At 50.2% G+C, this 27777-nt stretch overlaps 1 protein-coding gene across 1 annotated transcript in view; it reads right to left on the reverse strand.

Annotated features, from left to right (window-relative positions):
* The window catches only part of Msx (homeobox protein Msx), a 28243-nt gene extending 10896 nt beyond the window's left edge, over nucleotides 1-17347 (reverse strand). The window contains exon 1 of the mRNA XM_033472846.2: nucleotides 15178-17347. Coding sequence (XP_033328737.1) covers nucleotides 15178-16210 — 1033 coding nt within the window. The 5' untranslated portion in view covers nucleotides 16211-17347. The remainder of the gene's footprint in view (nucleotides 1-15177) is intronic.
* Between the last annotated feature and the right edge of the window lie 10430 nt (nucleotides 17348-27777).

Here is a 27777-nt window from a genome sequence, read left to right on the forward strand (position 1 = left end):
CTTTGTTTACGAGTTATCAACGAAAAACGGTGACCAATGAGAGGCGAGCTTGGCTTTTGTGAGGCAGCCCAGCCAACGAGCGCACGAAGCCCAGTCCTGCTGATTGGCTCGGTCGTCTCGCGCCAGCTGATCTCGCCTCTTATTGGTCACTGTTTTTCGTTAATAACTCGTAAACAAAGCCGCGGATGGCATTTGCGCTAAGGAAAAAGTTACTTCGAATGACTTCAGGGATCTCCCATTTTCGGATTGCGAGACATTTTTGGGACACCCTGTATATACCTGTCACAAGTAAATTTATCGATCTAATGTGTACTATACACGACATGTACTGCTGTATAGATTGGTAAAGAATTCATCCGACACCGTAACCAAGTTCAGCAATGTCTCGCTAACTGACGCTCAGATTGTGCACAAAAATGGACAATTTGGGAAGAGGAGATACGATTTTTCGATCCTTGCGGTTCATTTTTATAGTTACGAATTGTCAACAATTATATAAAAAAAACGAGCTACAAGGCTCAAATAATCTTATCTCTCGTTCCGAAATTGTCCATTTTTCTGGACAATCTGAGCGCCGATTAGAGAGACATTACGTAACACTGTGCTATTAAGCGAAAATTTGTGTCCTATTTCTTGAAATGAAACAGCTCTGTTCAGATTGAAGACTTCTTCTGATCCGCGGCTACTTTCAGGCAAAACATCTTTAACGCTAAACCTACCAGTGCCGGTTATTTTAATCTGTTTCACAGTTTTCATTTCAAAATTCTTGGATTTATAAAAGCTCTTTGGTGACAATTGATCGAATTCATTTCCGAATTCAAGCGCACATAATAAAACGCCAAATAGGTATAAATGAATTTCGTCTTCTGATTCTGATGAAGCAACAAGAACAAGGCTTATACTGTCTGTAACTGGCATCAGTCACTGGTGATCATGTTCTAACCACCTGTAATTACTTGGTCATCGACCAAATACCAAAGAATTTGTAACCGCAAATGAACAAATAAATTAGTTTAGATAGCCGAAGTACCATCGGAATTTCTGGATGCTGGCCCAGCTCAGCTTAGTAATGTCTCGCCTAGATCAACGTTTAGCAAACATCCGAATTTTAGCAAAAAAAAAACGATCGGTGAACAATTCGAAATCGAATCGTTTCGAACTCGTCCGATTTCGAGGACCGCAAACGCGCACTTTCGCCGCGATGGAGCACGAATCAGCGCGAAAACTCAGCCCGGTTTCGTGTTCACGATCGATAAATTGCTCGATCGTCGATCGCACACGCGTTTCTCCGCAATCAGCGCTGTTCGATCCTTAATTTATACGGTTGGCCCATGTGTCGACGGAACGGTGCCGAACAAGTGGCCTGCATCGGTGAAATTGAATCGTAAAAAATAAACTGTCCTCGTTTACGCGTGATCGTTTCATCTCCTCCAAGATGATTACGGTCTTGTCGATGCTCGATGATTGACTCGTATCCCAGCAATTAGCCGAGTTTCGTTCCGTTGCCAGACGGGCTTCTTTTCTTTTTTTTCACGGCGAACCACGTCGAAATTACGTCTCTCGCAATCGCATTCCGAATATTAATAGCACTCTCCGACTCGATTCCGAACGATAGCGTTCCTCGACTCGATTCCAAGCATTACGCGAGGCGCTAATATAATATGTTCTTCGTTGCCGATTTTACAAATTATATTCGACGAGGCTAACAATCTTTCGGCGTTCGGTATTCGTACGAATATTCGTACGAAGTATGTATTCTGTCCAGAATTAATTTTCTACTCTTGAAGCATCGCCGCATTATCTCCGATTTACTATTTTATCGAGCTTTGCGTTCAATTATCATCGACAGCACGTAGACACCGCCCGATCCTCTTAGAGCAATTTCATAGAACACAGTGCAGCCGATTTAACTCCTTAAATCGTATCCTTATCGATGTAAATCGTTTCAAAGATTCGTCTGATTTTTCGATCTCGTTTAACAGTTTTAGACATAAGATCTCTAATTGACGCTCAGATTGTCCACAAAAATGGACAATTTTGGAAGAGAAGATACGATTGTTCGAGCCTTGTTGCTCGTTTTTTATGGTTATCGATTGTCAACAACTATAAAAACGAGTCGCAAGGTTCGAATAATCGTATCTCCTCTTCCCAAATTGTCCATTTCTCTACACAACCTGAGCGTCAGTAAGGGAGACATTACTGTATTTCGCGTTATAGAGAGAAAATACTATCACATTCAGTTTTAAGGATCTTCTTGTATCAAGCGCTAACATCAATAAATAATAACAGTAATAATAATAATAATAATATTATTATTAATACTACTACTACTACTACTACTAGTACTACTACTACTACTACTACTAATAACAATAATAATAATAATAATAATAATAATAGTAATAATAATAATAATAATATTAATAATAATAATAATAATAATAATGATAACAATAATTGGCAACGACTGGAGGCAGACTCAGAAAACGATAGTCGTATAATAAAGTCGAACTGGTCAAAGCGGCGTAGATGCAATAAGAGTTCTGGCGCAGAAGAAGCGACCGGCAGAGATCGAGAAGATAAACGATCGATCGAGGTTCACGTGGCCGTTTTCGGCGTCCCATTCGCGGTAATTGCGTGTTCCGTGGACGAGAAGGGCGAAAATTCGCGGGCAATGTCCGGGTCGGTGTTCCGCGGAACGGAACGGCGAAAAAAGGCGGGCATCAATCGGTTAACGATCGTGGATCGGATTGGCACGGAATCGGTAGAGTTCCCGGCGTGGAAGCGGGAACGAGCGGGCCCTCTGCAAAAACGGCAGCACGGGGCCCCGCCGAGTCGAAATGATGACGATTTCGCGGCAACCGCGGGGCAACGGCGAATTCCGCGCGCTAATTAACGATCGGGCAACGGCAAAAAAGGGAAGGGGGCTGAAGCGGGGCTGGAGCGGCGCGGCGCGGCGCGGTGCATTGTCGAGCGGATCTGTCGCGACATCGGCGTATTACGTCCTCCATTCTGGTGGCGTGCTGTGCTCGATGCGTTGTCTTGTGTTCCCCGTTTCGCCGGTATCGAGCGACCGGCCGGCCGTCCGCGGCCGGTTCGCCAGTCCGCTCACATAACCGATCAATATGTTCCTCTTAGACGCTAATTAATTTCTGCTAATTAAACGCTCGCCGGGATCGCCCAGGGGAAATATATCTCCTGCGCCGCGAGTCCCCGCGTAGCCGCGCGTGGACAAAGCACCTGCGCGTCCTCTTGCGCCATTGTGCATCCGAATCGATGCGACTTCTCCACCCTCCCCCTTTCTCTCTCTCTCTCTCTCTCTCTCTCTCTCTCCTCTCCGTCGCGTTTCCCAGACATGTTTTTCTATGGTCCGTGAGCTGGGAGGAAATCATTAAGAGAAAGCAATTTCATTCGGTGGCAAATGTAAGGAAATTTTATTTACTCCGAGTTTACAGTCCATAGAGGATCCAACGAGGGTTTCAATTGCCCCGCGGAGCACGGTCCTCGCTCCGTTGGAGACGTGGAACACGAGCCCCTGGGTCCGTTAAACAACCACCGTATTTTTCTACAGTCCATGAAGTAGGAGAAAATAATTAAGTGACTTCCTTCATTCTTATTCTATTGCGGCGCTCTTTGCTTCAACGTTCTACATAGGAGTCGGTCTTAGGGCTTGGACGCGAATTGTTCCGAGCCGAGAACCGGTAGCCGGCGGTTAGGCTATTGTCGTGTTTCTACGGTCGAGAAGATAAAAGAAAATCGTTAGTTCCGTCGGAATATTCTCTCTTTCGAAGTTGCAGCGGGGCAAAGGCCTGGCGTGGGCGCAAATTGCTCCGCGGAGCGGCGCGTCCTGACTCCGGCGGAGCACAAGAGTCAGCAAGCCACGCCCACACGGAGCAAAGATATCAAAGTACTTAGGCAGAAGGTCTTTGGACCTTTGAAACGATGCTGTTCTGCCCTAAGCGTCCTGGCCATTGGTCACGCCGATCATCGATTAACGTAACACGATTCGGAAAGAACGCGAGCAACCGTCGTTTACAAGTGTTACAAATAGAAGCGCGTAACCGTTGGGTAGACGCATCAGATAAGGAGCTACCGCGTCCATCGGACCTCGTCAAACATGCAAATTCGCTCCTTCACTTAGTCCGTGTTGATAATGTCAATTGCCTTTTATTAAATGCTGCCGCGTTGATAGGTGCTTTGGAGTTTTTCGTCGCCGAGATCCGAGAGAAATTCGAGAGGCTTGCAAAAAGCGTCTCGAGATAAGAGAGCCGCGGCGCGGCGCGAGTCGCGTTTCTCCGTTGCACGAGGTTGCTGAAGTAGGATCGTTTCGAGGCCGGTTCCCTTTAAAATCGCAAGAAAGTATATCGCGGAAACTCGTTAAACGTCGAATGGACCGTACGAGCGGCCTGATATCGGCGTGGCGAATCGGATCGCGCCGGCAGGATAAATCGTAATCGCCGGTAATTAATTGTAGAAAGCGCGGAAGCACGGATTGCCGGCCGAGCGGGAGGGCGGAGGGGTGGTTGCTTGGTTTTACAAGTTAATCAACGTTGAAAATATTTAATGAAGACGTTCCGGAGCGCGTCGGTGTCGTAAAGCGGCCGCGGTTCGCGCGAGATAGGTCGATCGAGCGAGTCAATCAACGAGCGGAGCCCGGGCCTCGATCGGCCATGAAGCTCGCTCGCAAGCTCAAAGCCGACGCGTACAGTGCGTGCCCGCTGGCACGCATATCGCTCATAAATCATGCGAACATTTAATTAGCAGGAATTAATTGGCGTTCAGAAGAAACACTGCGAGCCGGGGGCCGGTTATTAGCGAGATACGCGGGCTGTCCGCGATACGCGAATTGTCCCAGCGATATCGAGCGCGTCGCCGAAGCCGAAGCCGGAGCCGGAGCCGAAGACGAAACCCGTTCCGTCGCGTCGGCTATTTTGCTCGCGGATCAATTTATGCAATCCAAGGACTGGCTTCAACTGCGGCAAACTCATTTATTCGCCAACTTTCAGCTACCGGACGAAATTTCCACTTACTGACCGACTTACTATCTGTCCGACTGCGAAACTAATGCAGTAATTTCACCGTTGGCTCGCGGAAAATTCGCGTTCCTAAGCATTTCTGCGTACCAGAAATCACTGGATTCATCGAGGATTCTCGCGCTTATGGCAGAACCGACTGGATGAGATGTAATAAACGCGTCGGAACGATTAGCGGATACTGTTTCTTCGCCGTAAAACATTTTCATTTCGCATGAAGATCCATTTTGAATCGTATTTTCGAAGCTACATTCGTCTTACAGATGCTTGGTCTTATTACATGAAATTGGACAGTTATTAGTTTTAATTACTTGTCGGAACCTCGGCAGTTAGTTAAAGCTACCGAATCACCGGGTTCATAAATTGCTGCAGAACATTTCTGACAGAAAGATTCGCAGTGCAGTAATTGAATCCGTTCGAACTCTTCTTTGGCAATTTCTGTTAATTACATATTTGATGGCACGTCTTCTAAATGTTAGTCCGATCGCAGATCGTTGAACAGTTACCAGCTTGAATCGTTTGCCGGAAGCAGATCGTTTGCACTGCGTACTCGCTAATTAAATCATTAGTTTGTATTATATTCTACGATCTAAAGGGCAATTTAGCCCGTTTAATAAGTAAATAAATAAATAAGTAATTAAATAATTAAATAGATAAATAAATAAAAAATAAATAAATATATATATAATTAAATACGTATAAATACAAGCTACATAACGCAATCGAAATGATTTGTTCAAGATGTTCACGAGAGCGAATGTATTCGATCAGCGTGCATTGATCGTGCGTACGAATGGTTTCTGACAAATTGCTGATTGGTAATGAACGCTTTTCCGCGAGCCAGATACGCGTTATCACCGAGGAAACCGCGTAGAATTCGGCCGGTGCCGGTCAGAATCGGCGCGGCGATTTTCCGCGGTGTAACTCACAGCCGACTGTTAATTAACGATCGAGCCGCGGCGATTTTATGGCCGTTCGATTTCACTCGATCTTACATCGGCACCGACTAATTGCTCTCCGCTATCTGCGGGCCACTGTGCCCGTAAAAACGCGGCCGCGATTCCGGTTGCTTGTCTTATCAGCACCGCCATTTCTTTTCGCCGCGGCTTTAATAACAGTTTTTGCACTTTCCGGGGACGAGCGGTTTTTCCAGGCGTCGCGTCGCGTCGAGTCGGGTCGGTTCCGACCGGCGAATCTTCGGACTTTCACTTCGTTAACGTTGCAGGCTCGTTCGTCGAGAGCTAACGGTATCGTTGACATCGGTTGTTATTGGAGCCGGCGCCGATCAGGTTTTCGAAGATCGATGAACGCAAAACGAAGCCGCGGCTCCGATAAATACCGTGATCGCGAGCATGCGTTCGTGGGAAATTACTCGAACGATTGGTTAATGAGGCAGGATTCAGAGCATCTCGGATCCGTGCAGGCTTAGAAGAGGGAGGATCTCGGGCGCGCGTCCTCGCAGATCACGGGCCGCGCGCCACCGATCAATATGTTCTTCTCGGTCGCTAATTAATTTCTGTTAATTACCGTGCGCGCACAACTGCACGATTATTGCTGCGCTCGTACTAACGAGCCCGGCCCGCATTAGGCCCGGCTTCGGTGGGTACGATCGCATTGTTCGGCCTCTTTGTCGAATATTCTGGGGCGTTGCGTCGCGTCGAGTCGAGTCGAGTCGTGTCGCGTCGTTTTGCCGAGAAAGCCGGGCCGCGATCCTCTCGGCTACGACTCCCAGAAACGCACACGCTAATTAACGCATTAATAATTATCTCGGTGTACGAGCGGTGCCTTGTGTCATCGAGCGCGTCGCTATAATTGGCGCGAAAAATCGAGCCGAATCGGTATCGAGCACGGAGCAACACAGCGGCGACGCGACGGTCGCGTGAGCATTATTTTTTGGTAGCCGGCACGCTAATTGATCCGGCGCTTAATTGGGTGAAAAGGAATGCCGAAGAATTTCGGGCGGCTTCGGTATCGAGATCGCATTATCTTCGCGATATTATTATCATTGCGTTTCTGGTCGCTTCGTGCGGTTTTTGCACGGCTCGGCGGGAATCGATGTATCATTTTTAAGTATACCCCGCCATTAACGAGGCCCGACATTGTATTGCACAATATTGCACACTTTCGAAAGCATCGGAGACATCGCCGGTAAACGCGGCTCGACGCAATTCGGCGAAAACTTTCAATTAAAAAGCCGATCGACCAGCGAATCCAGGGAAATTCGTATTTCCTGGCTGTAATCGTTTCCCCATTGAATTTTGCTAATCTATAGATGCCGTTTCCCGGTCTTCGCGAACCTGTCAATGGCCGATCAATGACTACATTAGTATTCTATAAAATTAAGACGATTATACCTCTCGACTAGCCTCCCCTGATTCGATAAGCAGAATTTCCAGTCTCGCCAACGACTGCTTCACAAAACTGCAACTTTTTGGATCTGATATTTTTCCTTTTAACACTCATGCAGCGGGACTAGGATCCGCTTGGACCCAGAGTTTAAAAATTGCTATTCGAATACCAAGTCGCTGACGACTAATTTAATTTGTCATCTGTTTCATTAGGATTTGCAAAAATTATAACGTGCCTAGAAGGAATAGATTCAAAAATATACCGAAAAAAATTGTTAAACGAAATTATAAGCGATCCTATGGATGCTCAGTCATATTATTCTCAAAAAATTCCGCTGTTCGATTGTTAAAAACGAAGTTTACGATTAATGACTAAACTTTGTATATTAATTTTGATTGAATCTTGTACGATGCGCAATTTTATTGATTTATTGCATTTTTATTCCTTTGTCCGTAAACTTTATTCTTTATCGCAACCGTGCAGATGTATATGTTATATCGCGTACTAATGAGATTTTTGCCCTATAATGAGTAAATAAATTTCGGTCATTTAATTGGCGGCGCGATTTCCGCTGCCACTTAAAATTTGAACGGTCCGTAGGCTGTTCAAGGGATGTTTATCGATCTGTATCGACAAGGAGGAGGAGAAACGGACTCGTTCCACGGCAATTAACGCGTCGAGGGGCGGTTTTCCTCGGCGGTGCTTCTTCCGGAAAAACGGCGTGGCTCGGCGTGTCGAGGCGAGACGAGGCGAAGCGAGGCAAGGCGAGGCGCGGCGTGCCGCCATAGGCGTCGCCGCGCCGGTCGCCGCGGCGAAACACACCCCGGTCGGCGATAATTACGGCCGCGGAGGGATGATGAATCGTTCGAAATATTTTGTGGAACATCATTGGACGCGGGACGGGCGTCGTTAATTCATTGCTGGTCGCGCGGTCGCCGCCAGATAAATGCGTGCCGGCCGACGGTGGCGTTCGAGCGTTATAAATGACGTCCGTATTCATAATTTTCGAAAGCCACCGCCCAACGTCGGGCCCCTGGACTATCTATCGGCCGGACGTGCCCCCTCGCCACCTCCGATAAGTCCCGCGGAGGGGGCTAATGGACCTTTTTTTTCCTCTAATTTTCTAATTTTTAACGATTCCTTAATTATCCAAGTTGCTTCGTGCGCTTTCTATACTCGCTTACTCCGCGTTGACACTTTTTCGCCGACGGCTGATGAGCTAAAAACCCACGGCATACGCGCGATCCGGTTGTGGGCAGTATAAATTGAATTTTACCGGTGCTGGTTGCTCGATAGAGCGGCTAATTTAGCTCGAACGTTTCAGCTCGTAGGAAACGTGGAAACGTTACGGGATCGAGGATGGGAATTGAAATTGCTAGTTCAGGAATTATCAATTAATCGACCATGTATCGTCGAGCGGATTTTACTAGCTCGGGGGTGGCTCGTTGACTCGCTTCTCGATTGAAACGACCCGGCCACGACGACGGTTCGACCGTCGCGCGTTCGGCTACTGCCAGCGGCGGTGTTCGATTTCAGGAATGTATATTTTGTGCTAAACAGGCCGCGAAGGACGATGATGATCGGGCGTTTGGTAACGCAGCCATGACAATGCTGCTTCTCTAATTCAGTCATCGAATCGCGATTACGGATTCCTAAATGAAATGCAAAGCGGTAACAAATGGGAGTACGAACCCAAATGGGGTAACGAAAGTTCAGCTCGTTGACGCAAAAGGAATATAATGGATGCCCGGGAAAGACCAATGATCACGCAACAATGGGTCAACGAGCGTCCATTTGGAAATTGAATTATTTAACAGGCCCCATTAGAAAGTACCGCGCGCCGCGCCGGAAAAACAATCGGCGAATTAACTTTGCCCGCGGAAGAAGAAATGCGAGACGGAAAACGCTCCAATCCAATTAGCCGAGCCCATTTTTCTTCCTCGAGTTAGTAAATCCGTTTACGGTGCACCGGCGGTCGATGTCATGCAAATGTCAACTTCCGCGGGCTCGTTGGTCCGTTGTCGCAACAACAAATTATTCGTTAATATACTTATCGAACAATTTCGCTCGATTTCAGCAAGCGGGCTCTCGAAGGTTGTAGCCGTGGCAAATGGTTTCGGCCGCAATTAGATCAAGTGTAGATTGTTAATGTCAACGGAATCGGGTGTCCTGGAGTGGAAAGCACTCCGAGGTTAGGCGGCAATGGCGTCGGCATCGAGGGGCCCGTGTTTCGTTACGGTGTAATAAAGACGTTATTATTATTATTACCATCATCGTCGGCGATATTGCCTCCGAAAAACTCGTTCACCTCGCCTAATCAGCGAGCAATCGGGGTGGCTCGGGAAGAAACATGGTTCGGGAATGACTGCGCTAAGATAATTCCGGTCGGGAGGAGACGCAGGTAATTGGTCTCGCGCTCCGCGGACGAAAAAGAGGTGGTCGGTGCTGCGGCGAGGGGCCCGCGAGGGGGACGAGAGACGAAAGGTGCTCGGCCCCTCTCTACGGGAGCAGAGGCGGGGAGACGGAGAGGCGAGCGGTTTGTCGTTATCATCCGCAAAAACGGCCGGTGGATGACGTTGGCCAGGAAGCTGGGTGTGCCAGGGCGAACCTAACAAGGGCAGTTTTTACCCCGGCTTGAATGCATTATGGATGCCCTGAGTTATGTATGACTCTATCATGCTCCGGCTCGTGTATTACCGAGCCTCCCGCTGCTCCACCCGCTTCGTTTAGGCGATCCGTTTAGAGTTTAGGCGATCCGTTTAGGCAGCGACGGCAAACCTTTGACGCCACACGGCTACGTTCTCTCCTGCCTCGAGTTTTCTACAAGGCGAGAGAGACCGCTCCCGTAATGGATCTAGAGATTTCATTCTCGGAAACACCGCGAGTTTCTCGTTACCGCAATTTCGCCCGTTGTCGGCTTCGTCGCCATTTTCTTCGAATAAGCGCGAGAAGAACTGCTCGATTTTCGCGATCGATGTAATTACAGAATCTCCGGAGGATTTAGAGTAATTTCTCTCTAATTCGAGCTCAGATTGCGCACAAAAGTGGACAATTTGAGAAGAGGAAATACGATTATTCGAGCCATGCGTTTTTATAGTTGTTGACAATCGGTAACTATAAAAACGAGCAACAAGGTATTTAATACACTGCAAACGTTGCTTTAAAATTTAGAGCACGTTGGAATTCACGGAATTTTGTAGGTAACCTCTGTGACTGAGAGATCGCAGTGATTCGTTTGACATTAGAACTGCCGAGCCCTAAATGCAACTAATGTATGTATACTATTTTATAACAGTGACAAGATTAGAAACTGTGTTATTTTATAACAGTTCGAGCTTCGTACAATTTCTATTATAACGTATGCTTGAATAAAGACGTTTATCTAAAAATTTCATATAGAAATATCACTATAATGTCAGAAATCGTAAAAGAATATACCAGAAACCAGTTACAGCAGTTTCTCCCTAATTCACGCTCAGATTGCTCACAAAAGTGGACGATTTCGAAGAGGAAATACGATTATTCGAGCCTTGCGGCTAGTTTTTATAGTTGTTGACAATTGGTAACTACAAAAACGAGCTGCAAGGCTCGAATAATCGTATCTTGTCTTCCTAAATTGTCCATTTTTGTGCGCAATCCGAGCGCGAATTAAGGAGAAATTACAGTATTTCAATGTACAGTAAATTCTCCCAAATTGTCGTCCATTGTTGCCGATTGTCAGAAACTATAAAAATGAGCCAGAAGGCTCGAATAATCGTATTTCCTCTTTCCAAATTGTCCACTTTTGTTTACAAGCTGAGGAAAAATTGTAGAGAATTTACTGTACACCACAATTTATCAAATGTTCGCCGTCGTTGTCACACGCGCGCGTCCTTCGGAATCTTGTTCGTAAAGACAGTCCAATTCATTTTGCGCATACCACCGTTTAAAATCGTACTATTCCGGGAACCAATATATTGCGGTCAAGCAGCGATATTGATGCTGGAAGTGAACGTGTCGTTAAATATTTTCGGATGTTCTAACACGATTCTGGAACTCGGACTTACCGTTGCTGAATTTTCTCAACAGCAAAGAACTATCGTCCGGCGATTCTTGTCGGATAGAAGGAAGACTTTCCTGTCTTCGGACAGCGGAAATTTATTCGTCCAGTAAATAATTATTGTTGAACATCTATCTCGGCGATCTGCGATCTTGATACAGTTTGCTCATGGTAACGAGACGCTGATACGATCGACCACTTTGCAATGATAATGCCCCGGGGAAAATCGTATTCCCGTGGACCATGGGGAACCACGGAGAAACGGACAATTTAGAATCTACGGACGAGCCGAATAGTGAATGAATAAGAAAATCACGGGCGTAGTGAAATTGGTGTAGGCAATCAAGAAATTCCAGGCAGTTCAAAGGAAACTGTTTTCATCAGATTACGGGATTTATAGGATGGCTCCGGGGTAACAGAATGCCAGAGGAAGCGAAAACCGACTCCAGGATCTGAACGCATTGGGGGACACCGGTCTACTGGCCTCGGATCCCGAAAATGCTCAGGTGCGCGGAATTGAATCGTTGCCCTAAAGGAAAACTCGTAGTCGCGGAGGACGCGGGTAAAAATTTTAATTGGACCCGGCGGTACACGTGTCGCGGGAGAAAGAAAGAGAGAGGGAGAGAGAGCGAGGAGAGAGAGGATCAATGAGGGCCCGGGAGAGACGGGGACAGACGAAAGTCACGAGCCGAGGAAAGGTATCTGTTAAGAGGCCGGTACAAACCGGCCGCCGTTAAGGTAAAATCGTCAATTAAGTCTAACAGGCGTGGATGTTAGGACCGAGGCACGAGGCGGGGCGTATCGCAGCGTTCTCCGCGGCCGGATCGATCCGCGAATCGATCCCGGTAGCGTGGCCAGCTTTAATTGACCGATTATTTCGCGCCGTTGACGCATTATGCTCCGTCTCGGCCCTCGGCCCACGGCCCTTGGCCCTCGGCCGCGGAACCTAACGAGCCCCTGAACGAACGCGTGACGCCAGCACGGCCAAGTCGATGAACCGACAGTCGTAATCGAGAGACTTTTCCAGTAGTTCTGCTCGGGCAACTATAGCGATCGCGTTTCATCGAGATCCCTAGGTGCGTTTGTGCTCGCCGAATCGTGCCGATGCACGCGATACTCGTTTCGCCGCGGCGTTTCGTTCGTCGCGTCGCGATTCGGGGCTAATTAGCTCGCGTTCTTCCGTCCTGCTCGCATTCGCGGTTCCGTTTATTATGTGCCTACTTTGTTCTCTTTACTTTTCCCAGGCGACGATAAAATTTAAATAATTATTAGTACACTTAATCGTCGACGGAGAATTTATGGCATTCGTATAGAGGCTGGCCCCGCGGTAAAGATTTTGATGAATGGGCCGTAAAACGTCTTCCGGAACGTCGTAAAGAAAGATAATGACTCCGGCCGGATCACCGGGGGAAAAGAAGTGTGTTCGTTACAGTCTTCTTCGGTAAATACGCCGCTGCGAGACGGATAATTGCTTGTTCGCGAGCCGCCGCAATTATTGAGACACTTACACCATTATTATTATCACCCGGGAATTTCCATAATTGTGCGGAGTGCGATTTAGAAGGCTAGCCCCGCGCGTTTACTGCGAAACACGGTTTAGTACTATCAGCGCGAAGAGGGTAATTACTTCGTGTATCGGTGAATGAAGGTTCTGCGAAGCAATCAACGCGCGCGACCGCTCGAAAGCGGACATCAAAATCATCGACGAGCATTCTAGAAACATCGAGACACTCCAAACAGCTCGTTCGGTGAAAATTTACACCGATAACGCTGAACGAGACGCGTTCGGCGAAGGTCCAGAGCGACGGCGTGGAACTAACTAGTTTACAGAAAATCAATTCTAATCCCCCGGTTCGATATAATTCGAGGTGGTCAATTTATGCTTCGCGTTCGAGCTGAGCTCTTTCCGCAGCCGGATTCTTTTTTCTTCCTCGGAGGGTCGTTAGGAGTAATTGATGGATCATAGGATCCTCGAACGATGTAGGATAGTATTGCGACATCGTTCCGCCGTGATTCGAAGTCGGTCCCGCTCGATCGACGCTTGTTTTCCAACCGCGATCGATGGAAGAGAGTTCCGCTGCGACAGAGTGTCCGTCTAACGAGCGATAAAAATCGGCTGTTCAGCGTTCTCCGTGAATCGTAGGGTCGCGTGTCCCGATAGCCTAGTTGCAGATCGGCGGATCGACGGATCGGCGGAGCCGAGTGGCCCGCAGAAATCGCCGATCTCTCGGGCTGACGTTTGTGGAACGGAATCGAGAAAGATCGGCGATCCGCGGCCGATCGAAGGGTGCGAGGAGATACGGTCGGCGCGAAACTTGGAACGCGTGCTAAGTCGGCTCTGCGCGGCGAAAAAATGATGACGGCGCTCATGCGAAGATAAACGTGACATTTTCGCGGTTTAATTGGAACCTTTCCCTCCAACGCTTCGCGGATAATGAGCACCGAGGCAGCAAACTTCATTCCCGTGTACCAATTTAAACGAAATGCTAGGTGCATCCGCCGTTTCTGCTCGAACAACGTAGAAAGTGTCCAAAGCGAGGAGGGGCACTGGCGAACGGATCGGCGCGGTGCTAATTGAAATGAAACCGAGCGGTCGGTCGAGCCGAAAGCGGCCATTACTACAATTTGTTCGTCCTTCCGACGGATATAAAATCTATTTATCGGCTGTAAAGGTGCGATTCGAGCGTCGCGCGTTCAATTCTCGCGTCGTTCGCGCGCCCGGATGATCCCCTGTACAGCCGATTTTATTAGATCCACGGTAGCTCATCCAGGGAACGAACTCCGAGATTACAGGAATCATTAAAACGGAGTCTCCGGGAGCGGTCGAGCGCCTTCGTTATCCGAGCAGATAAACCCGCGACAAGTTTCCGAGCGACGGTGCGCGCCTTCCGCCGTGGCAGGAAAGCTTTTCCGCGGTAACAACATCCGACTGGCAGCGTTCAATTATGGAGCTGTCGCGGTCCGAACCGGGAGCCACTGTGGCGAATACTTTAGCACGTAATTCCGATAATAACCGGGTTCTCGCGTGACCGGCAACACTAATATCGAGCGTTATGGACCTGCGTGTCTCGAATGCCGTGCGAGCTGCGCCGTCAGCCTCCTAATCATCGACATTGTAATCTGGCCGCTGGGAAAATCCTCGCCGATAGGCGAAAATGCTCCGCGGACCCCGTAAATTGGCTCGATAAGCCTCTCGGCCCGGGGCTCGGCTGTCGTTTCTTCGAGAATATTGTTTCCTCGACAAGTCGGAAACCGAAGACGGTCGGAGGAGTCTTCCAGGGATCGTCGAATGGGTTTCTACCTCATCGTTGGTATCGGTTTTCCCGGGAATAGCCGTGACAGCGACGCTGAAAGAGATCTCGGTGTTGCGGGTGGCAAGAGAGCGACGCTCAGCTGCGGCGATCGATTTGAAATTGCGCGAGTAATTAGGGCCACGAGTCGACCGCGGCACGCGGCTCTCGATTGCGTTCTCGCGGCTTGCGATCGATAGCAACGCGTTACCGTTCGGAGTCGCGGAACTACGATTTCTGTCGCGCGACGTTGAGAGACGGTCCTCGATTGTTTGGAGACTGACTCCATCGCTCAAGGATAAACAGGGGTCTGCTTTAATCTTGATGCGTCGCAGTTGGAAATAGCTAGGCGCAAGATCCGCAGACAATATTGGGCCAATCTTGAGATACTTCGAGGCGTTCGAAGCTTGGCTGCCAGGTGCAAACAGGGTCGCGCAGGAGGGCTCGAAGGGTGGAAGATGCTTACCGTTTGGGCTGGTGGGTCCTCCGTGCGGCGTGTAGAGGTGTCCGTGAGGGTTGTGCGGGTGCGGGGGTGGGGGCAGCCACGCGAACCCCGCGAGGGAATGCGGAAATCCCGCGGGATTCCATCCGGGGGCGCCGGGTGCACCGGCGAGGTAAGGCGGACCCTGCGAGGGCCTCTGGACACCCGGATGGATCGGCTGCGGCACTACCGGGCTGGACTTCTCCTCCTTCTCCTGGCTGGCCTCGATGTCCCTCTCCAGCTCGCAGTCCGAGTCCATCACGTTCAGGTCCTCGGACTGGCCGATGCTTCGGATCTCTTGGTCCTCGAGGTCCAGGTGGTCGCCGGTCCTGTCGCCCTCGAGCGACCGATTCGCCTCGGAGTCGCTTCTATCGTCGAGGATCTCGCGTCTGCTGGCCGGCGAGACCGATCGAGGATTCGTGATCCTGTCGATCCTCTCGTCCTCCTCCTGGCCCCCGCGCTGTATCATGGATTCGGCGATCCTGCTGGCCGGCGAGCCGGAGGACGACAGTCGTCTGTCGTCCCTGTCGCGCTGCGCCTCCGGGTCTATTCTAATCGGCGAGGAGGATTTGTCGTGGCTGGTCGTCCGCGAGAAGTCCTTCACCGTGAGCATCTCCTGCCGGCCTGCCGACGGATGATCCTGCTGCTCCAGCCTGCTCGGATGATGATGGTGGTGGTTGCCGAAGGTCAGCCCGTGGGGACTCAGCCTGGCGAGCAGCTCCCGGCTCTGCAGCCTCTGCTGCTCGATCAACAGCTCCCGGTATCTGGTCTCCATGTCCAGGCTCTTCTCGGACTCCAAACGGTCCTCGGCCTCTCGCCTGGCGAACGCGCCCACGCCCCCGCCGGTCACCGCTGTCTTCTTCATGTCGCTCAGCAGGGAGTCCACGCTGAAGCTGATCTTGCCGCTGCGCGGCTTCAGGTTCGACGACGCCGACGTCGGGGTCGCCATGTCCACGTCCTCGCACAGCCGATCGCTGCCGGTTCCTTGGCCCGTCACCACCCCCTCGCTGCTGCTCATGATATCCCTTCTCGCACGTCGGGGCTCGTTTTGCTGGCTGCTGGCTGCTTCCAGGCTACCAATTACTTCGCCGGTGCGACGTTCGAACGCATCGCAGATCGCACTTGGTCCTACCGCGGCGTCACTTTCTCGCGTGACAAGAGAGAGTCGGGCCACCAACCGAGCATCGTATTATACTGTCCAAACGGTCCGCGAACTACCATCAACGCGACAACCAACTGGGGCCTGTCATCGCACCGGCTGCTCTCCGATCGGTCGCAATATCATCGGGAATGCGCGCGGACTGCCATCGCGGGGCCCGTTATTCTCGGAACCCGGCGCATCGCCGCGAACCGACCGACCCGGCACCAGCGGATCGCCCCATTAAACTTCCAGCGTCCCTCTGTTCAAGAGATCGACATGACGGTCCGGCTCTCGTCCCTCAAGCAACCGTCATCGCCTCGATCCCGAAAGTTCCGCGACGAAGTTCCGGGCGGACGACCGATCCTATCTCCGCGGGTTTCGGAGATCTACAATGCTCGTGAACACTATGGGCAGCCTGGGGCACTGTCACCGCGTCGAGTCATCTCCACCGATGAAGCGTATCGGGCATCGTGGCCCGAAGATAAGTCCGTCAGGTCGGATCAAGCCTAACGACAGTTCTGTCTCGGGTTTCGTGGCACGCCGGAGACGGAGAGGCTGCGGCTGACGATGCTGGTGGAAGGGAAGAAGCTTCTATCGCTTGGATAACGTCCCCTGCGCGAGTCAGCCGCCAAGGCTCGCGTAGCCCACGGACCCCCGGCACTGTCACAAGCGCGTCACAACCGTCGGATACGCGGGGGGGTTCGGTGTAATCTGCGTAATCTGCCGCGTGGTGGCCACTGCTGCCGCGGAAACGACACTGATTACCGAGCTCGGCTGCGGAGAGGCCTGCCGACGCGAGAGGCGAGAGAGGCGCGAGGCGAGAGGCGAGCGGCGAACGGCGAGAGAGGCGCGAGAGGCGAGAGAGGCGAGGCGAGAGGCGCGGCGAGGCGAGGCGAGTCGAGGCGTTCTCTCTCTCGGCGCGGCGGTCGGCGTCGCGGTGCCCGCCGCCGCTGGGCGCGCGCCGCCCCCGCGAGACCCGTGGAACCGGTACCGTGTCGCCTCCTCGGCCAATGCGGGCCACTCCAGTCACACCACGACCCTAACCCGGACCCCTCGAAAGTAGGCGTGTCGCGGCTCGTTCGGCTCCGCCAATCGGAGCCCGTCGAATCTCTTCCTCTTCCAACTTGCAGCCCCGCGAACAGCGCAGCGACCCCCTCCGCTGCCAGATGGCGCTGACAGCTCCTGCCCGAAGGCGATTTTCAGGTGTTCGCAACGCGCTCGCGCGGCCGGCGTGGGGATGACGCGGCCGCCGGGTGGGGGAAGGTCGGCCGCAAGGGCTGAAGCGGAACGACGAGGCGGCAGGGGGATGATGAGGCAACTGCTCGGGGAACGTGACGACTCCTAATTGTCTAATTCCCGGGCACGATGCGCGAATTGATTGGCAATCCTCGTTCCGCGAGTCTGTGTGTTCGTGGGCGACGCGCGGACGCGGGAACGCGCGAGTGCGCATACGATCCCTCTGTTTCCCTGTCTCTCCGCATCCCTCCATCCCGCTCGGCGAACCTGATGGGATAATGACGTTGTCGGAATGCCGACGTTGGTGTAGCAGCCAGCTTTTTCCCTGGAAAAAGTTCTCTCGTGCCCGGGATGGGATAGCTTTTCGCTCGTGCCTCGGATTGGGCGTATCGAAGGGTAAATGATTGATGGAGATTGAAAGTTTGATCGACAGGTTTTTGATGTACTTGTTGTGGATTTTTAAATGGCTGGTTGTTCGGCGGGGGTGGTGGTGCCGCGATTCGGAGAAGTCGGGATTGTTTGTTTCGTCGGAGACGTTCGAATCCAAACTACGCTTAAAGCTCCATTGTGCCTCGATAAGCAATTCAAAACAGTGCGCAGGTACAGCGGGATTAGAGTCCGTTGTAACGAAGTTAATTGCGACTGGGAACCGACGAGTCCTCATCGTAGACGAACCCCCCGCCACGCCTGTCGGTTCACCGACTCTTCACGATGTTGTTGTATGTACACCGGGCGAACAGTATTTTCGGATTAATGTAATCCGATTTGCAGGTGGCCGGCGATACTCCGGAGTGACAACTAAAGCCTTGTCTTGTGGGAGGGTCTGGCAGAGGAACCAGGGAAGAGGAGCAGACTTTCCTCGTCGCAGACTTGGGAGTCAAGCCGATTAACCAAAATCTTGTTACAACTGCACGACGGGAAGCCGTGGGTCGTCTTCGCAAAGGATCCGGGGGAGAACAACGATCTTCGTAGAGTATAATGAAACTCTTTTTTTCAATTCTGTTGGCTTCGCAACGGGATTACAGTAATGTCTCTCTAACCGACGCTCAGATTGTGCAGAAAAATGGACAATTTGGGAACAGGAGATACGATTATTCTGGCTTTGCACCTTGTTTTTATAATCTTTGACAATCGGTAACTGTAAAAACGAGCCGCGAGCCTCGAATAATCGCATCTCCTCTTTCCAAAATGTCCATTTTTGTGGACAATCTGAGCGTCAATTAGGGAGACATTGTATGTATTTGCAAAAATGATGGCTCGTAAAATCGTTCGGGTGTCCATTCCGCGTCGAAACATGGGAACCCCGTTTTGTCCTAGAGTTATCGATCCGAAATGACACCCAATGTAGCCCAAGGTTCTCACATTAAAATAATTTGTCGACACTCTGCTTCCGGCACCCGTCGCAACCCGAGCAAGAAAAATCATTTGGAGTCTTCAAGCTCCGAGCCACGATCCCGAAATTATTAATCAGCCGCCTGGCTCGGCGAGCTAACCATGGATCCCTCCGGGTTAACAAAAGAGGACACGTTTCGCCTTTCCAGTGTCATCAGCGCGACGATCGCGCGGCAGGATCTCCCTGGATCAGGCTCTACCGGCTCGTCCTATCGGAACGAGCATGGTCTTGCACGCGGTTCTCGCCCCATCCTCTCCAGGAAGGAGGAGCTGGCTCGGCTCGGGGCATTCCCAAAGCCGTTTGCACATTAGCGGGGAATAAACGACACCGAAATATAGCGCGGATGCGCGATCGCCATAATAGGAGCGCCGAGTAGTCTATTAAGCGTCCTCAAAACCAGTTAGTGAGTCGGCAATCCAGTTTAGGTACAAAATGGCTGTCGTTTAGCGAGGATTAATGGTCTCGGGAGTGCCCCGGGGCAGCATAATGGGGCAGATGCGTCCTGGACGAGGGGGGGAACGATCCTCCCCCTCCACGTCGCCGTGACTTCGTCCTTCTCGCTCGTTCCACCGTCGACAACCACCCCGCTCTCGCTATCCTCCCTTACTCCACCCCTCGGCTAACCTCATTATGTACACCTATCTGGCTGCGGGGTCCATTATGCCCTTTTTGCGCTTTCCTACGTGCACCGGAATAAATACACGCGTTTCCGCCGTGGTGTGCGCGCCTGGTGTGACGCGCTTGTGTGCGTGCGCTCGGGGCACGGCGTGGCAGGGACGCCAGCGATCCGAGGGGAGCTGTCTCTCATATTTGGGCCCCGAAGCGCCGTTTAGTTTGGCGTTTCATGGTCGAGCGGCTCCCCTAGCTCGGCTCGTCCTGGGAGCGAATCTAGTCGCTCCGGAATCGACTCCTAAACCTCGGCGTGCGTGCTTAGGGTGGTCGCAGGCGACGGGTACCTTCGAATTCGCGGGGGCGTCTTTAAAAGCCGATTTTCGCGGTCCGCAGTGTATCGAGATTTCGTCGGATACACCACCGAAACGCCCAGGCTGTATCCAGCAGCGCGGTACCTCTAACTCGGCCATCTCCAGGGACCGTGCAGCCCGAAATTCGCACCACGCCTACAGTTTAACCAAATAATGCCGACCGTTTAAAAGGTACAATGGAATCTTAAATACCTGGTCTTTTGTCGTGTAGGACACTACCAGCAACCGGCCAGCACCATGGTTTCTGCAGGTGAGTAACTTACTCCGCCTCGTTCCCTCCCTTGGCTCCGGTCCCTGGTGTTCTGGCTCGCGCAAACGGCCGCCGGATTTACATGCCGCTCGGTGCGGAGCTAACGCGACGAGAGTCTTCCGTACCCTACGCCGGAAAAAAATGGAGGACAGCGTTCCAGAAAATCGTGAAGAATTACAGCAAACGAAGGAAAATCGTGGCCGGATAAAAATGCAACTGGTATTAGCCTGGGTCGAACGACTAAATACCGAGCGCAACGGTGTCCGGCAAAAAATCGGGAACACCGCCGTTGGTCCTCCGAGCAGATCGATGATCGAGACATCGGGGGCCAGGATTCCGGCGTTTCTGGGGAAAGAGGATTTACGGTGGGCGTGCGCGCGAGCGCGTAATCCGTCGCGGAGCACAGGGACGCGGGAACAAAACGCGCCAGCTCCGGACCTCGGGAAATCCTAAAATAATCAAACACAGGCTGCAACGGCCGGCTCATCCTGCAAACAGGATTAGGACGAGATGCTCGGTGGGTTACCGGCTGAGGCAGTTCGGGGATTGCCGATCTACCTGCCCTGTGGAAACTTGACTTTGCGACTCCGCTGGTCCCCCCCCCCCCCCGAGCGCCGCTCGCCCAGCCTAGAAATTTGTTTCTTCCGAGGTTGTTTACGCTGGTACGCCGCCGATCTCTTATCTGCGCGCGACGCGACCCGCCACGTTCGGCAGGACCCGCTATTTGACGGACAAATATTTTGCGACTGTTTCGAAAATACCATTAGGCGGTGCCGCACAAAGGGGTACAAGCTGTCCCTCCCCCTTATTTCCACCGCGAGAACCACCTTGCGGTTATTTGTTACCGATAGACCGCCGATGCTTATGTAAACTGTGGCGGATGAAAGGAAATATCTCATCCTCGGTGAGATGATTAGTCGGCCAGAGACACGAATTTCGAGGGAAGAGATCGTCTCCACCGATCGGTTAACCGTGGACGCGTCTTTAAAGGCGAGAACCTTGTTTCTCGTTTTAATGGACCGCTCGGAAATCCGCCATTGTGGCGCACAATGCCGGCGAATTAGCACGCTCGGCGATCATAGAAAGTCAAGCATCGTCTCGAATCCTCGAAAAAAAGCCAGTGTCTCGAGTGGCTCGAATGGGAATCGAGCGGTGCGAGCAGCGAACACGGCCGTCAGAAAGGAGGGATGATAAATTTCAATTTGCCCGAATCTTCCGCGAAGCCTGGTCTATTCACGCAGCATCGTGGCGGATCGTGAAACGATCGGTGTCGCGCGAATCAAATTTACCCTCGACGTCTCTTCGAGAAAGAGAGAAGTAGAGGCACCGACAACGAAAAAGGGAGTCGTCACGCGTACTTGGCAGCGCGTTCTATAAAAGGGGATGATTTGTAACCGGTCATTGTTGGAATCGTAGCCAATGACAGGCCTGCGCGTCTCGTAATCGCCCAATCGCGCGCGAGACTACGCGAGAGTGCGAGAGAGACGGTTCCGTGGAGACAGTTACAGCCTGCGAGTGGATGCACCGGGGTGTCGAGCGTCATCCCCTGCTGCAACCAGATGCGTGCCGGTCGCCTAACGCACCGCGACGGCCTCCATTATGTTTGTTTATTTATTATTAATAGGAAATTCATAACAATCACATAATAGGAGCCCGCGTATAATGGCTTTGTCCCGGGGACTGGTCCGCGAGACGGGATCTCGCTTGTCGTCACGCTCGGGCTGGCTCCCCGGTGCACAATGCACCGCGTTTCCCGGCTATTCTCCACGCCTCTTCGGAAACCAGCACCCTGCATACGGAGCAGTGCGATGCAATACGATGCAATACGCTGCGTACGTGCACGCGGCTGCGTGTCGCGACGTCTTCGCACGTTTTCCCGCGGTTCCGCCGGAAATTAATCGGAAATCCCGCGAAATTTCGCTACGGATACTGGAACATCACTTTTTTACCAGAAAATTCCCCGTTCCCTGCAAAATGTAAACTTTCGTGCCGAGTGAAAAGATAATGCTGCTCCGAGAGATTCGAATCTCGAGAGCAAAGAACAACGTTTGAATAAAACGCGGTAGCGATAAGGGTTGAAATAATTGCACTCTTAGCGGTCTAAAAAAATCGATCGATCTCGGCAGTCCCGTTCGTTTTCGGCCATCGAAATAAATAACGCGGACGGAGGGGTCGTTTTCAGCGGGGCGCAGGTATTCGATAAAACGCGAGCCGTCCCCGCTGTCCGCGTGAATCAAAATCGCGGCCCGATAAAGACAGTCGATCACCGAGCGTCTGCGTCCACCACCACGCGGCCGAATTGAAAGCGCATTTTTCCATCGAGCCTGGATCCGCGAAGTGACCGGACCGAGAGAAAAAAAGAGAGAGAGGGAGAGAGAGAGAGAGAGAGCGAACGGAAAAAGCAAGCCGAAAGAGAGCGGGAGGGTGGGACGAGGAGGATGATATCGAAAAATGGCGCTTGAAACGAGGAATCGAGGATTTTGCGCGCTCTAGCCCCGTCGCATGGCCGCTGCTCGGCCTCTTCCCACTCCGGCCACCACCCGGCCACCACCCGCCACCCTCTTCACTCTTCCGTCGTCGCGTTGATGTGAACTCAAGGGTGCAAATTCCCGCTCGTTCGAAATTCAGGACAGGAAATTAGACGGGCGTCTCCCTCCCATAGAAATACCCGCGAAGCGTGAGAGATACGAGGGAGGTACGCCGAGCCACCCCTCCCCCGGCCCCCGTCCCGCTCCCTATCGTGGTAACAGCTATCCCCTCTCACCCCCGCCAGCCCCAGGTCTCTTCAATCCGCCGCGAACGCGTGCATCCTTTCAATGCCGCTCGGATAACTTGATGTAATAAGGGCGTCGCGTCGCGTCGCGTCGCGTCGGGTCGGTTCCTCGCCCCCTTTCTACGGGGTTGGCCGAGGAAATTTTTAAGCAACCGGCGTAAGCTGATTCGCCCGATAGTCCGCGATGCTCCGGTAAATAGACCGGCTCTTCGATAAGCCAGTCCCGACGCTTGATTTATTATGATCAACCAGTCGATAAGCGGAAACTCTCCAAGGGTTAAAAGTGTCCTCGGAAGTCTGAAACGGGCTGCTGATATTTCCTGCGTCCTTTTCATTTCCCCTACCGCCCACCCGTTCTCACGTCGCAATAATTCGGTGCGAATTCAACGGCAACGTTTTAATATCTCCTCGACAACCGACGACTCCTTCTCAACGCCGAAAGTCAAGGGAACGGCGCGCGAGCTCGCACCCGAGCACGATCTTGAATGGCGGAACGAACAGGCGGAATCGGGACACACATCGGAGGCCTCGTGGATTTTTATTTACTCGTCGCCTGTCGTGTTTTCACGTGGCTTTCCCCGCCGGTGGACTCGCTCTCTAATACCGAATTCCGGTGACAAGTTTTGACAGGGCGGTCCGGTTGTTCCGATCTCGGGACGAGGTCAAGGAGGCAGGTTGCCGAGAGGATTTCCCTTGGTGTTTGGTCTGTCGGCATCGCCGTCACTTCGTCACTTAGCCTTTTCCCTTAGGCCTCGCCGGCGCAGGCATTTTTCCACCAACCTGTTCACCCTCTGCGGCAGTTTGCAAACTGACAGGCATAGTTCTCCGAATCCTGGACCCGACTTACGGCGACTTAGGCCCCCCGAATCCAGATCGTTGTTTTACACGCGCGCAGCGTCTGCCCGGCCCTCTAATCCAATTGCAAAATCCATGGACCGTTATCTTGTTTTGGGAATGGAGATTCAGTGGCCACGGGGCCGGGCATCTTTCAATGGGGCTAACGGTACGGACGATGAGTATGCATTGACGAGGCTCCGAGGCATCCGAGCATTCGCAATTTCACGGGAAGTCAGTTGTCTTTGTTGGGGCTAACAGGTTCTCTATGGAAGTCGCTTGCTGTTTGTTCTGCGAAAGACGATATCGCTTGAAAAATTAATTCACAGGGTGTCCCGGAATTTGCGGGCCTGCGTTCGTCGTTGAATTTTGTTACGGTGGATCTTTCTTAACTTTCTATGGGCCCGTGTAACTTTCACGTCGCAAGCTAATATATCCACATTTTATCAAATAGTTTTAGTTTTTTTCACAAGATAATGTATACGTCTTAATTATACAATGCCTCTGAAATGAACAATGTTAACACGACGCGCGCACTGTCATACCAGTGTCCATAAAAGATACAGAAAATCAATGTTTTCGACAATATTTTTGAAGCTGCTTCTTCGAAGCGAATGTCGATATTCTTCCTGGACTCGATACGAATAGGTAATAGCTTGTTGGTAATAGCTTACAAGAAAATTGGAATCCAGATGGGAACATTTGCAACTCGGAATGTGGATTTGTTGAATTTGTCGAAGCGTATTTTTAGTATTTTTAACTCTCTATGGGCTCATGTAACATTCAAGTCACAAGCTAATATATCCACATTTTATCAAATAGTTTTAGTTTTTTTTCACAAGATAATGTATACGTCTTAATTATATAATGCCTCCGAAATAATCAATAACAATATTGATGACGGTTGGCAGCACCATGAACCTGAAATGTCAAAATAAATACCTCGCAAGTTGTCTGCGGATAGAAACTAAAGAGACCATCTTGTGCAATTGAGATTATTTGTGCTTTTGTCGGTGTTTATTAAATAAAAGAAGTGTATATAATACCTCTGGGTTCGTATATCAATAACAATTTACTTACTTGCATTTCAATAATCATTTTATTACTATTTGTGTATGATACAGTTTTGTAACTTTCAGGTTACATTGGGATATTGTGGTAGATTCGAATGTATCTAGGATAATAGTTGTGCTTTCTTCTATTTTCAAATTTATATATCAAATATCCAAAATACGGACATAAAATCATATAAAAATAAAAGAGGAATCAGAATTGAACGCATTAGCGGTAATAGATCCGAAGATTCTTTATTAGATTCTCAGTCCAATGAAGAAGAAAAAAGGAAAAGGAAACCGAATACAATACTTCCAATACAAATCGTTCGAAAAGATGAAGTAGCACATTGGCCAATTTTTTCGGACAACAGAGGGCGCTGCAAAAAGCCGAGGTATAAAGGAGTTCCAAAAATAAAATGTTCCAAATGCAACGTACATCTATGTTTAACGGCAAATTCAAACTGTTTTATGGAATTTCACGTTTGAGCATTTATGCACAGAAGTGGAAACATTGTAAGCCGTTGTTACTTCAAAGTTACAAATTGAATTAATTATAATAAAGTTGTTTGAACTGTTAAATATTTTTTTAATTAGCATATATAGGTTTATAGTAATAGATTTTTCGTTGCATAAATCTTTTTATATGTGAGAAAAAAATTCGGTCCATAGAGTGTTAACGTTTGCGCGCTAACGATTACATTGACAACGTTCTTACACTTTTACGGATTCTAATCAAATTCGGGAGATGCGATAGATTGGCGCAAGTGACGCGGCGATCGAAGTACAGTAATGTCTCCCTAACTGACGCTCAGATTGTCCACAAAAATGGACAATTTCGGAAGAAGAGATACGATTATTCCAGTCTTGCAGCTCGTTTTTACAACCGTTGAAAATCGGTAACTATAAAAACGAGTTGCAAGGCTCGAATTCGCAAGGCTCCTCTTCCCAAATTGTCCATTTTTGTGGACAATCCGAGCGTCAGTTAGGGAGACATTACTGAACATCGTTTCGTGTTTTATTCGATGAAATTGATTTCATGTTATTTGTTCATTGCACAATCGTCTTTATCACGTTATATGGATACACGAAATGGATTTATATCTGAAGCAAATAAGTTTCACTTATTTTCCTGCAATTTCAAATTGGGTACGATTGAGAGAGATTACTGTATACATTACTGTATAAATGAAACGCGAAGTCGATCAGCGAGGAGTGCGTCGAGCCGACAGTCGATTAAAGGAAAGTTAAACATCCCGAGACACCTAATTCACCGGGATCTCCGGTCCATTACCGGGCGTTTACAGGCGATTCCGGATCGTCGGCTGAATGGATCCTTAATCGGCGTCAATTTCACCCGAATCACAGATGGGAAACTGTCAACGGTCGCGCATCCTTAAATCAACGGACAATGCAGCGCCCGGCACCCTTCACCGGCAGTTTGCACGGTCCATCGTCCATTGTTCGCGGCGACACGGTTGGCCGGTGTTCCGTGAAGCGTTGATTAAAAGTGTAACGCTTAGAAATTACAAGGACGACGCACCTCCCCCCGGTCGCCTGTACACATCTTCCAGATAATCATCGTTAATTAAATCAGACGTCCGCGTTATGGTTTTATTATTCGATGCTCGGTGCCGACCCCCTCGTTTGCAGGACGCGCGAAATAGTAATTCAGCATTGCGATCGATGGCTGCCCAGATAGTCTAACTAGACAATAAACGACCGCAGTTTCATGCCACGGATCTGTTGATTAAAAATTACAATAATTAGCCACGGTGCCCGCACGATCCTCGCGATAGTTCTACACCCCCGTAACAAAACATCGAAGCACGTTTCACGGAAACTGTCGATGTTTCGAATAGAATCGTTTCGTCGTACAAGAGTTGTTAACCCCTTGACAGACAGATAAAACGGAATTTGACGCGTGCGAAAAATATTGTTTAATTTGGCTCAATCGAACTGAATGGCACAACTGAATGTGCAAGCTTTGGAAAGAAAATGTTTTCTTTTCAAATTTATATCACTGAATTGTGGATGTAACTTTGTTATTGATACTGCCGAAAAGGTGGGAGGGCATCTTGAACATTGTAAACAAACCAGAATCGACGCACGAATGAAGCAACCGAGTGATCTAATAATATACCGCACGACGTCCGCAGAAAACAGCTCTTGACGCGTTAGACTCGTCGAAGTCTACAGCGGCGCGTGAAACGAATGACGATCCTAACTCGTCATTCTATGTCAAGGGGTTAATTGCGCAGCCCTCGCGGAGTATAAATTTAAATAGAAAATTCTCGGCCCAGAGGGGGAAGAAAAAGTTGCGGTCTAATAAACTGCTGGAACGCGAATTAGATTAGGAATCGCGGCGTAGGGTTGCGGTATAAATCGCATTTTTATTGCGCCCCGGGCTCCGCGATATCCGCGGAAACACAGGACGGGCCGTCACACCGGTTAAATTCAACCCCCGACACTTAAGATAATTTTATTACGCGTTTTCATGCAACCTGTCGTGTCCCGGCGTAATTACCTGTTCGCTGTACGAACCGCTCCGCAATTAATTGCGCGACGTAATAAAAAAATTACGCTCGCAACCTCGCGTCGGAACTAGCGCTGTTCCCCGAAGTCGGACTCGGCCGATTCTATGTACATTTTATTTTTCTTGCTAATAAATGGCTTTCTTCTTGGATCACACAGAATTAGAACCGCGAAATCTACGACCGACTATAAAACATAATGATGGATCTGTATTAGTTTGGGGCTGCATGGCATCTAGTGGACTGGGAAACCTTGTGTTCATCGATGGGATAATGGACCAAACGAAATACTTAAAAATTTTGCAGGAAAATTTAAAAAGCAGTGTATCAAAATTGAATTTACCTAGCGATTATTGGTTTCAGTCTGACAATGATCCGAAGCATACCGC

The sequence above is a fragment of the Megalopta genalis genome, chromosome 7 (genome assembly GCF_051020955.1).
Source record: "Megalopta genalis isolate 19385.01 chromosome 7, iyMegGena1_principal, whole genome shotgun sequence".
NCBI lineage: Eukaryota > Metazoa > Arthropoda > Insecta > Hymenoptera > Halictidae > Megalopta > Megalopta genalis.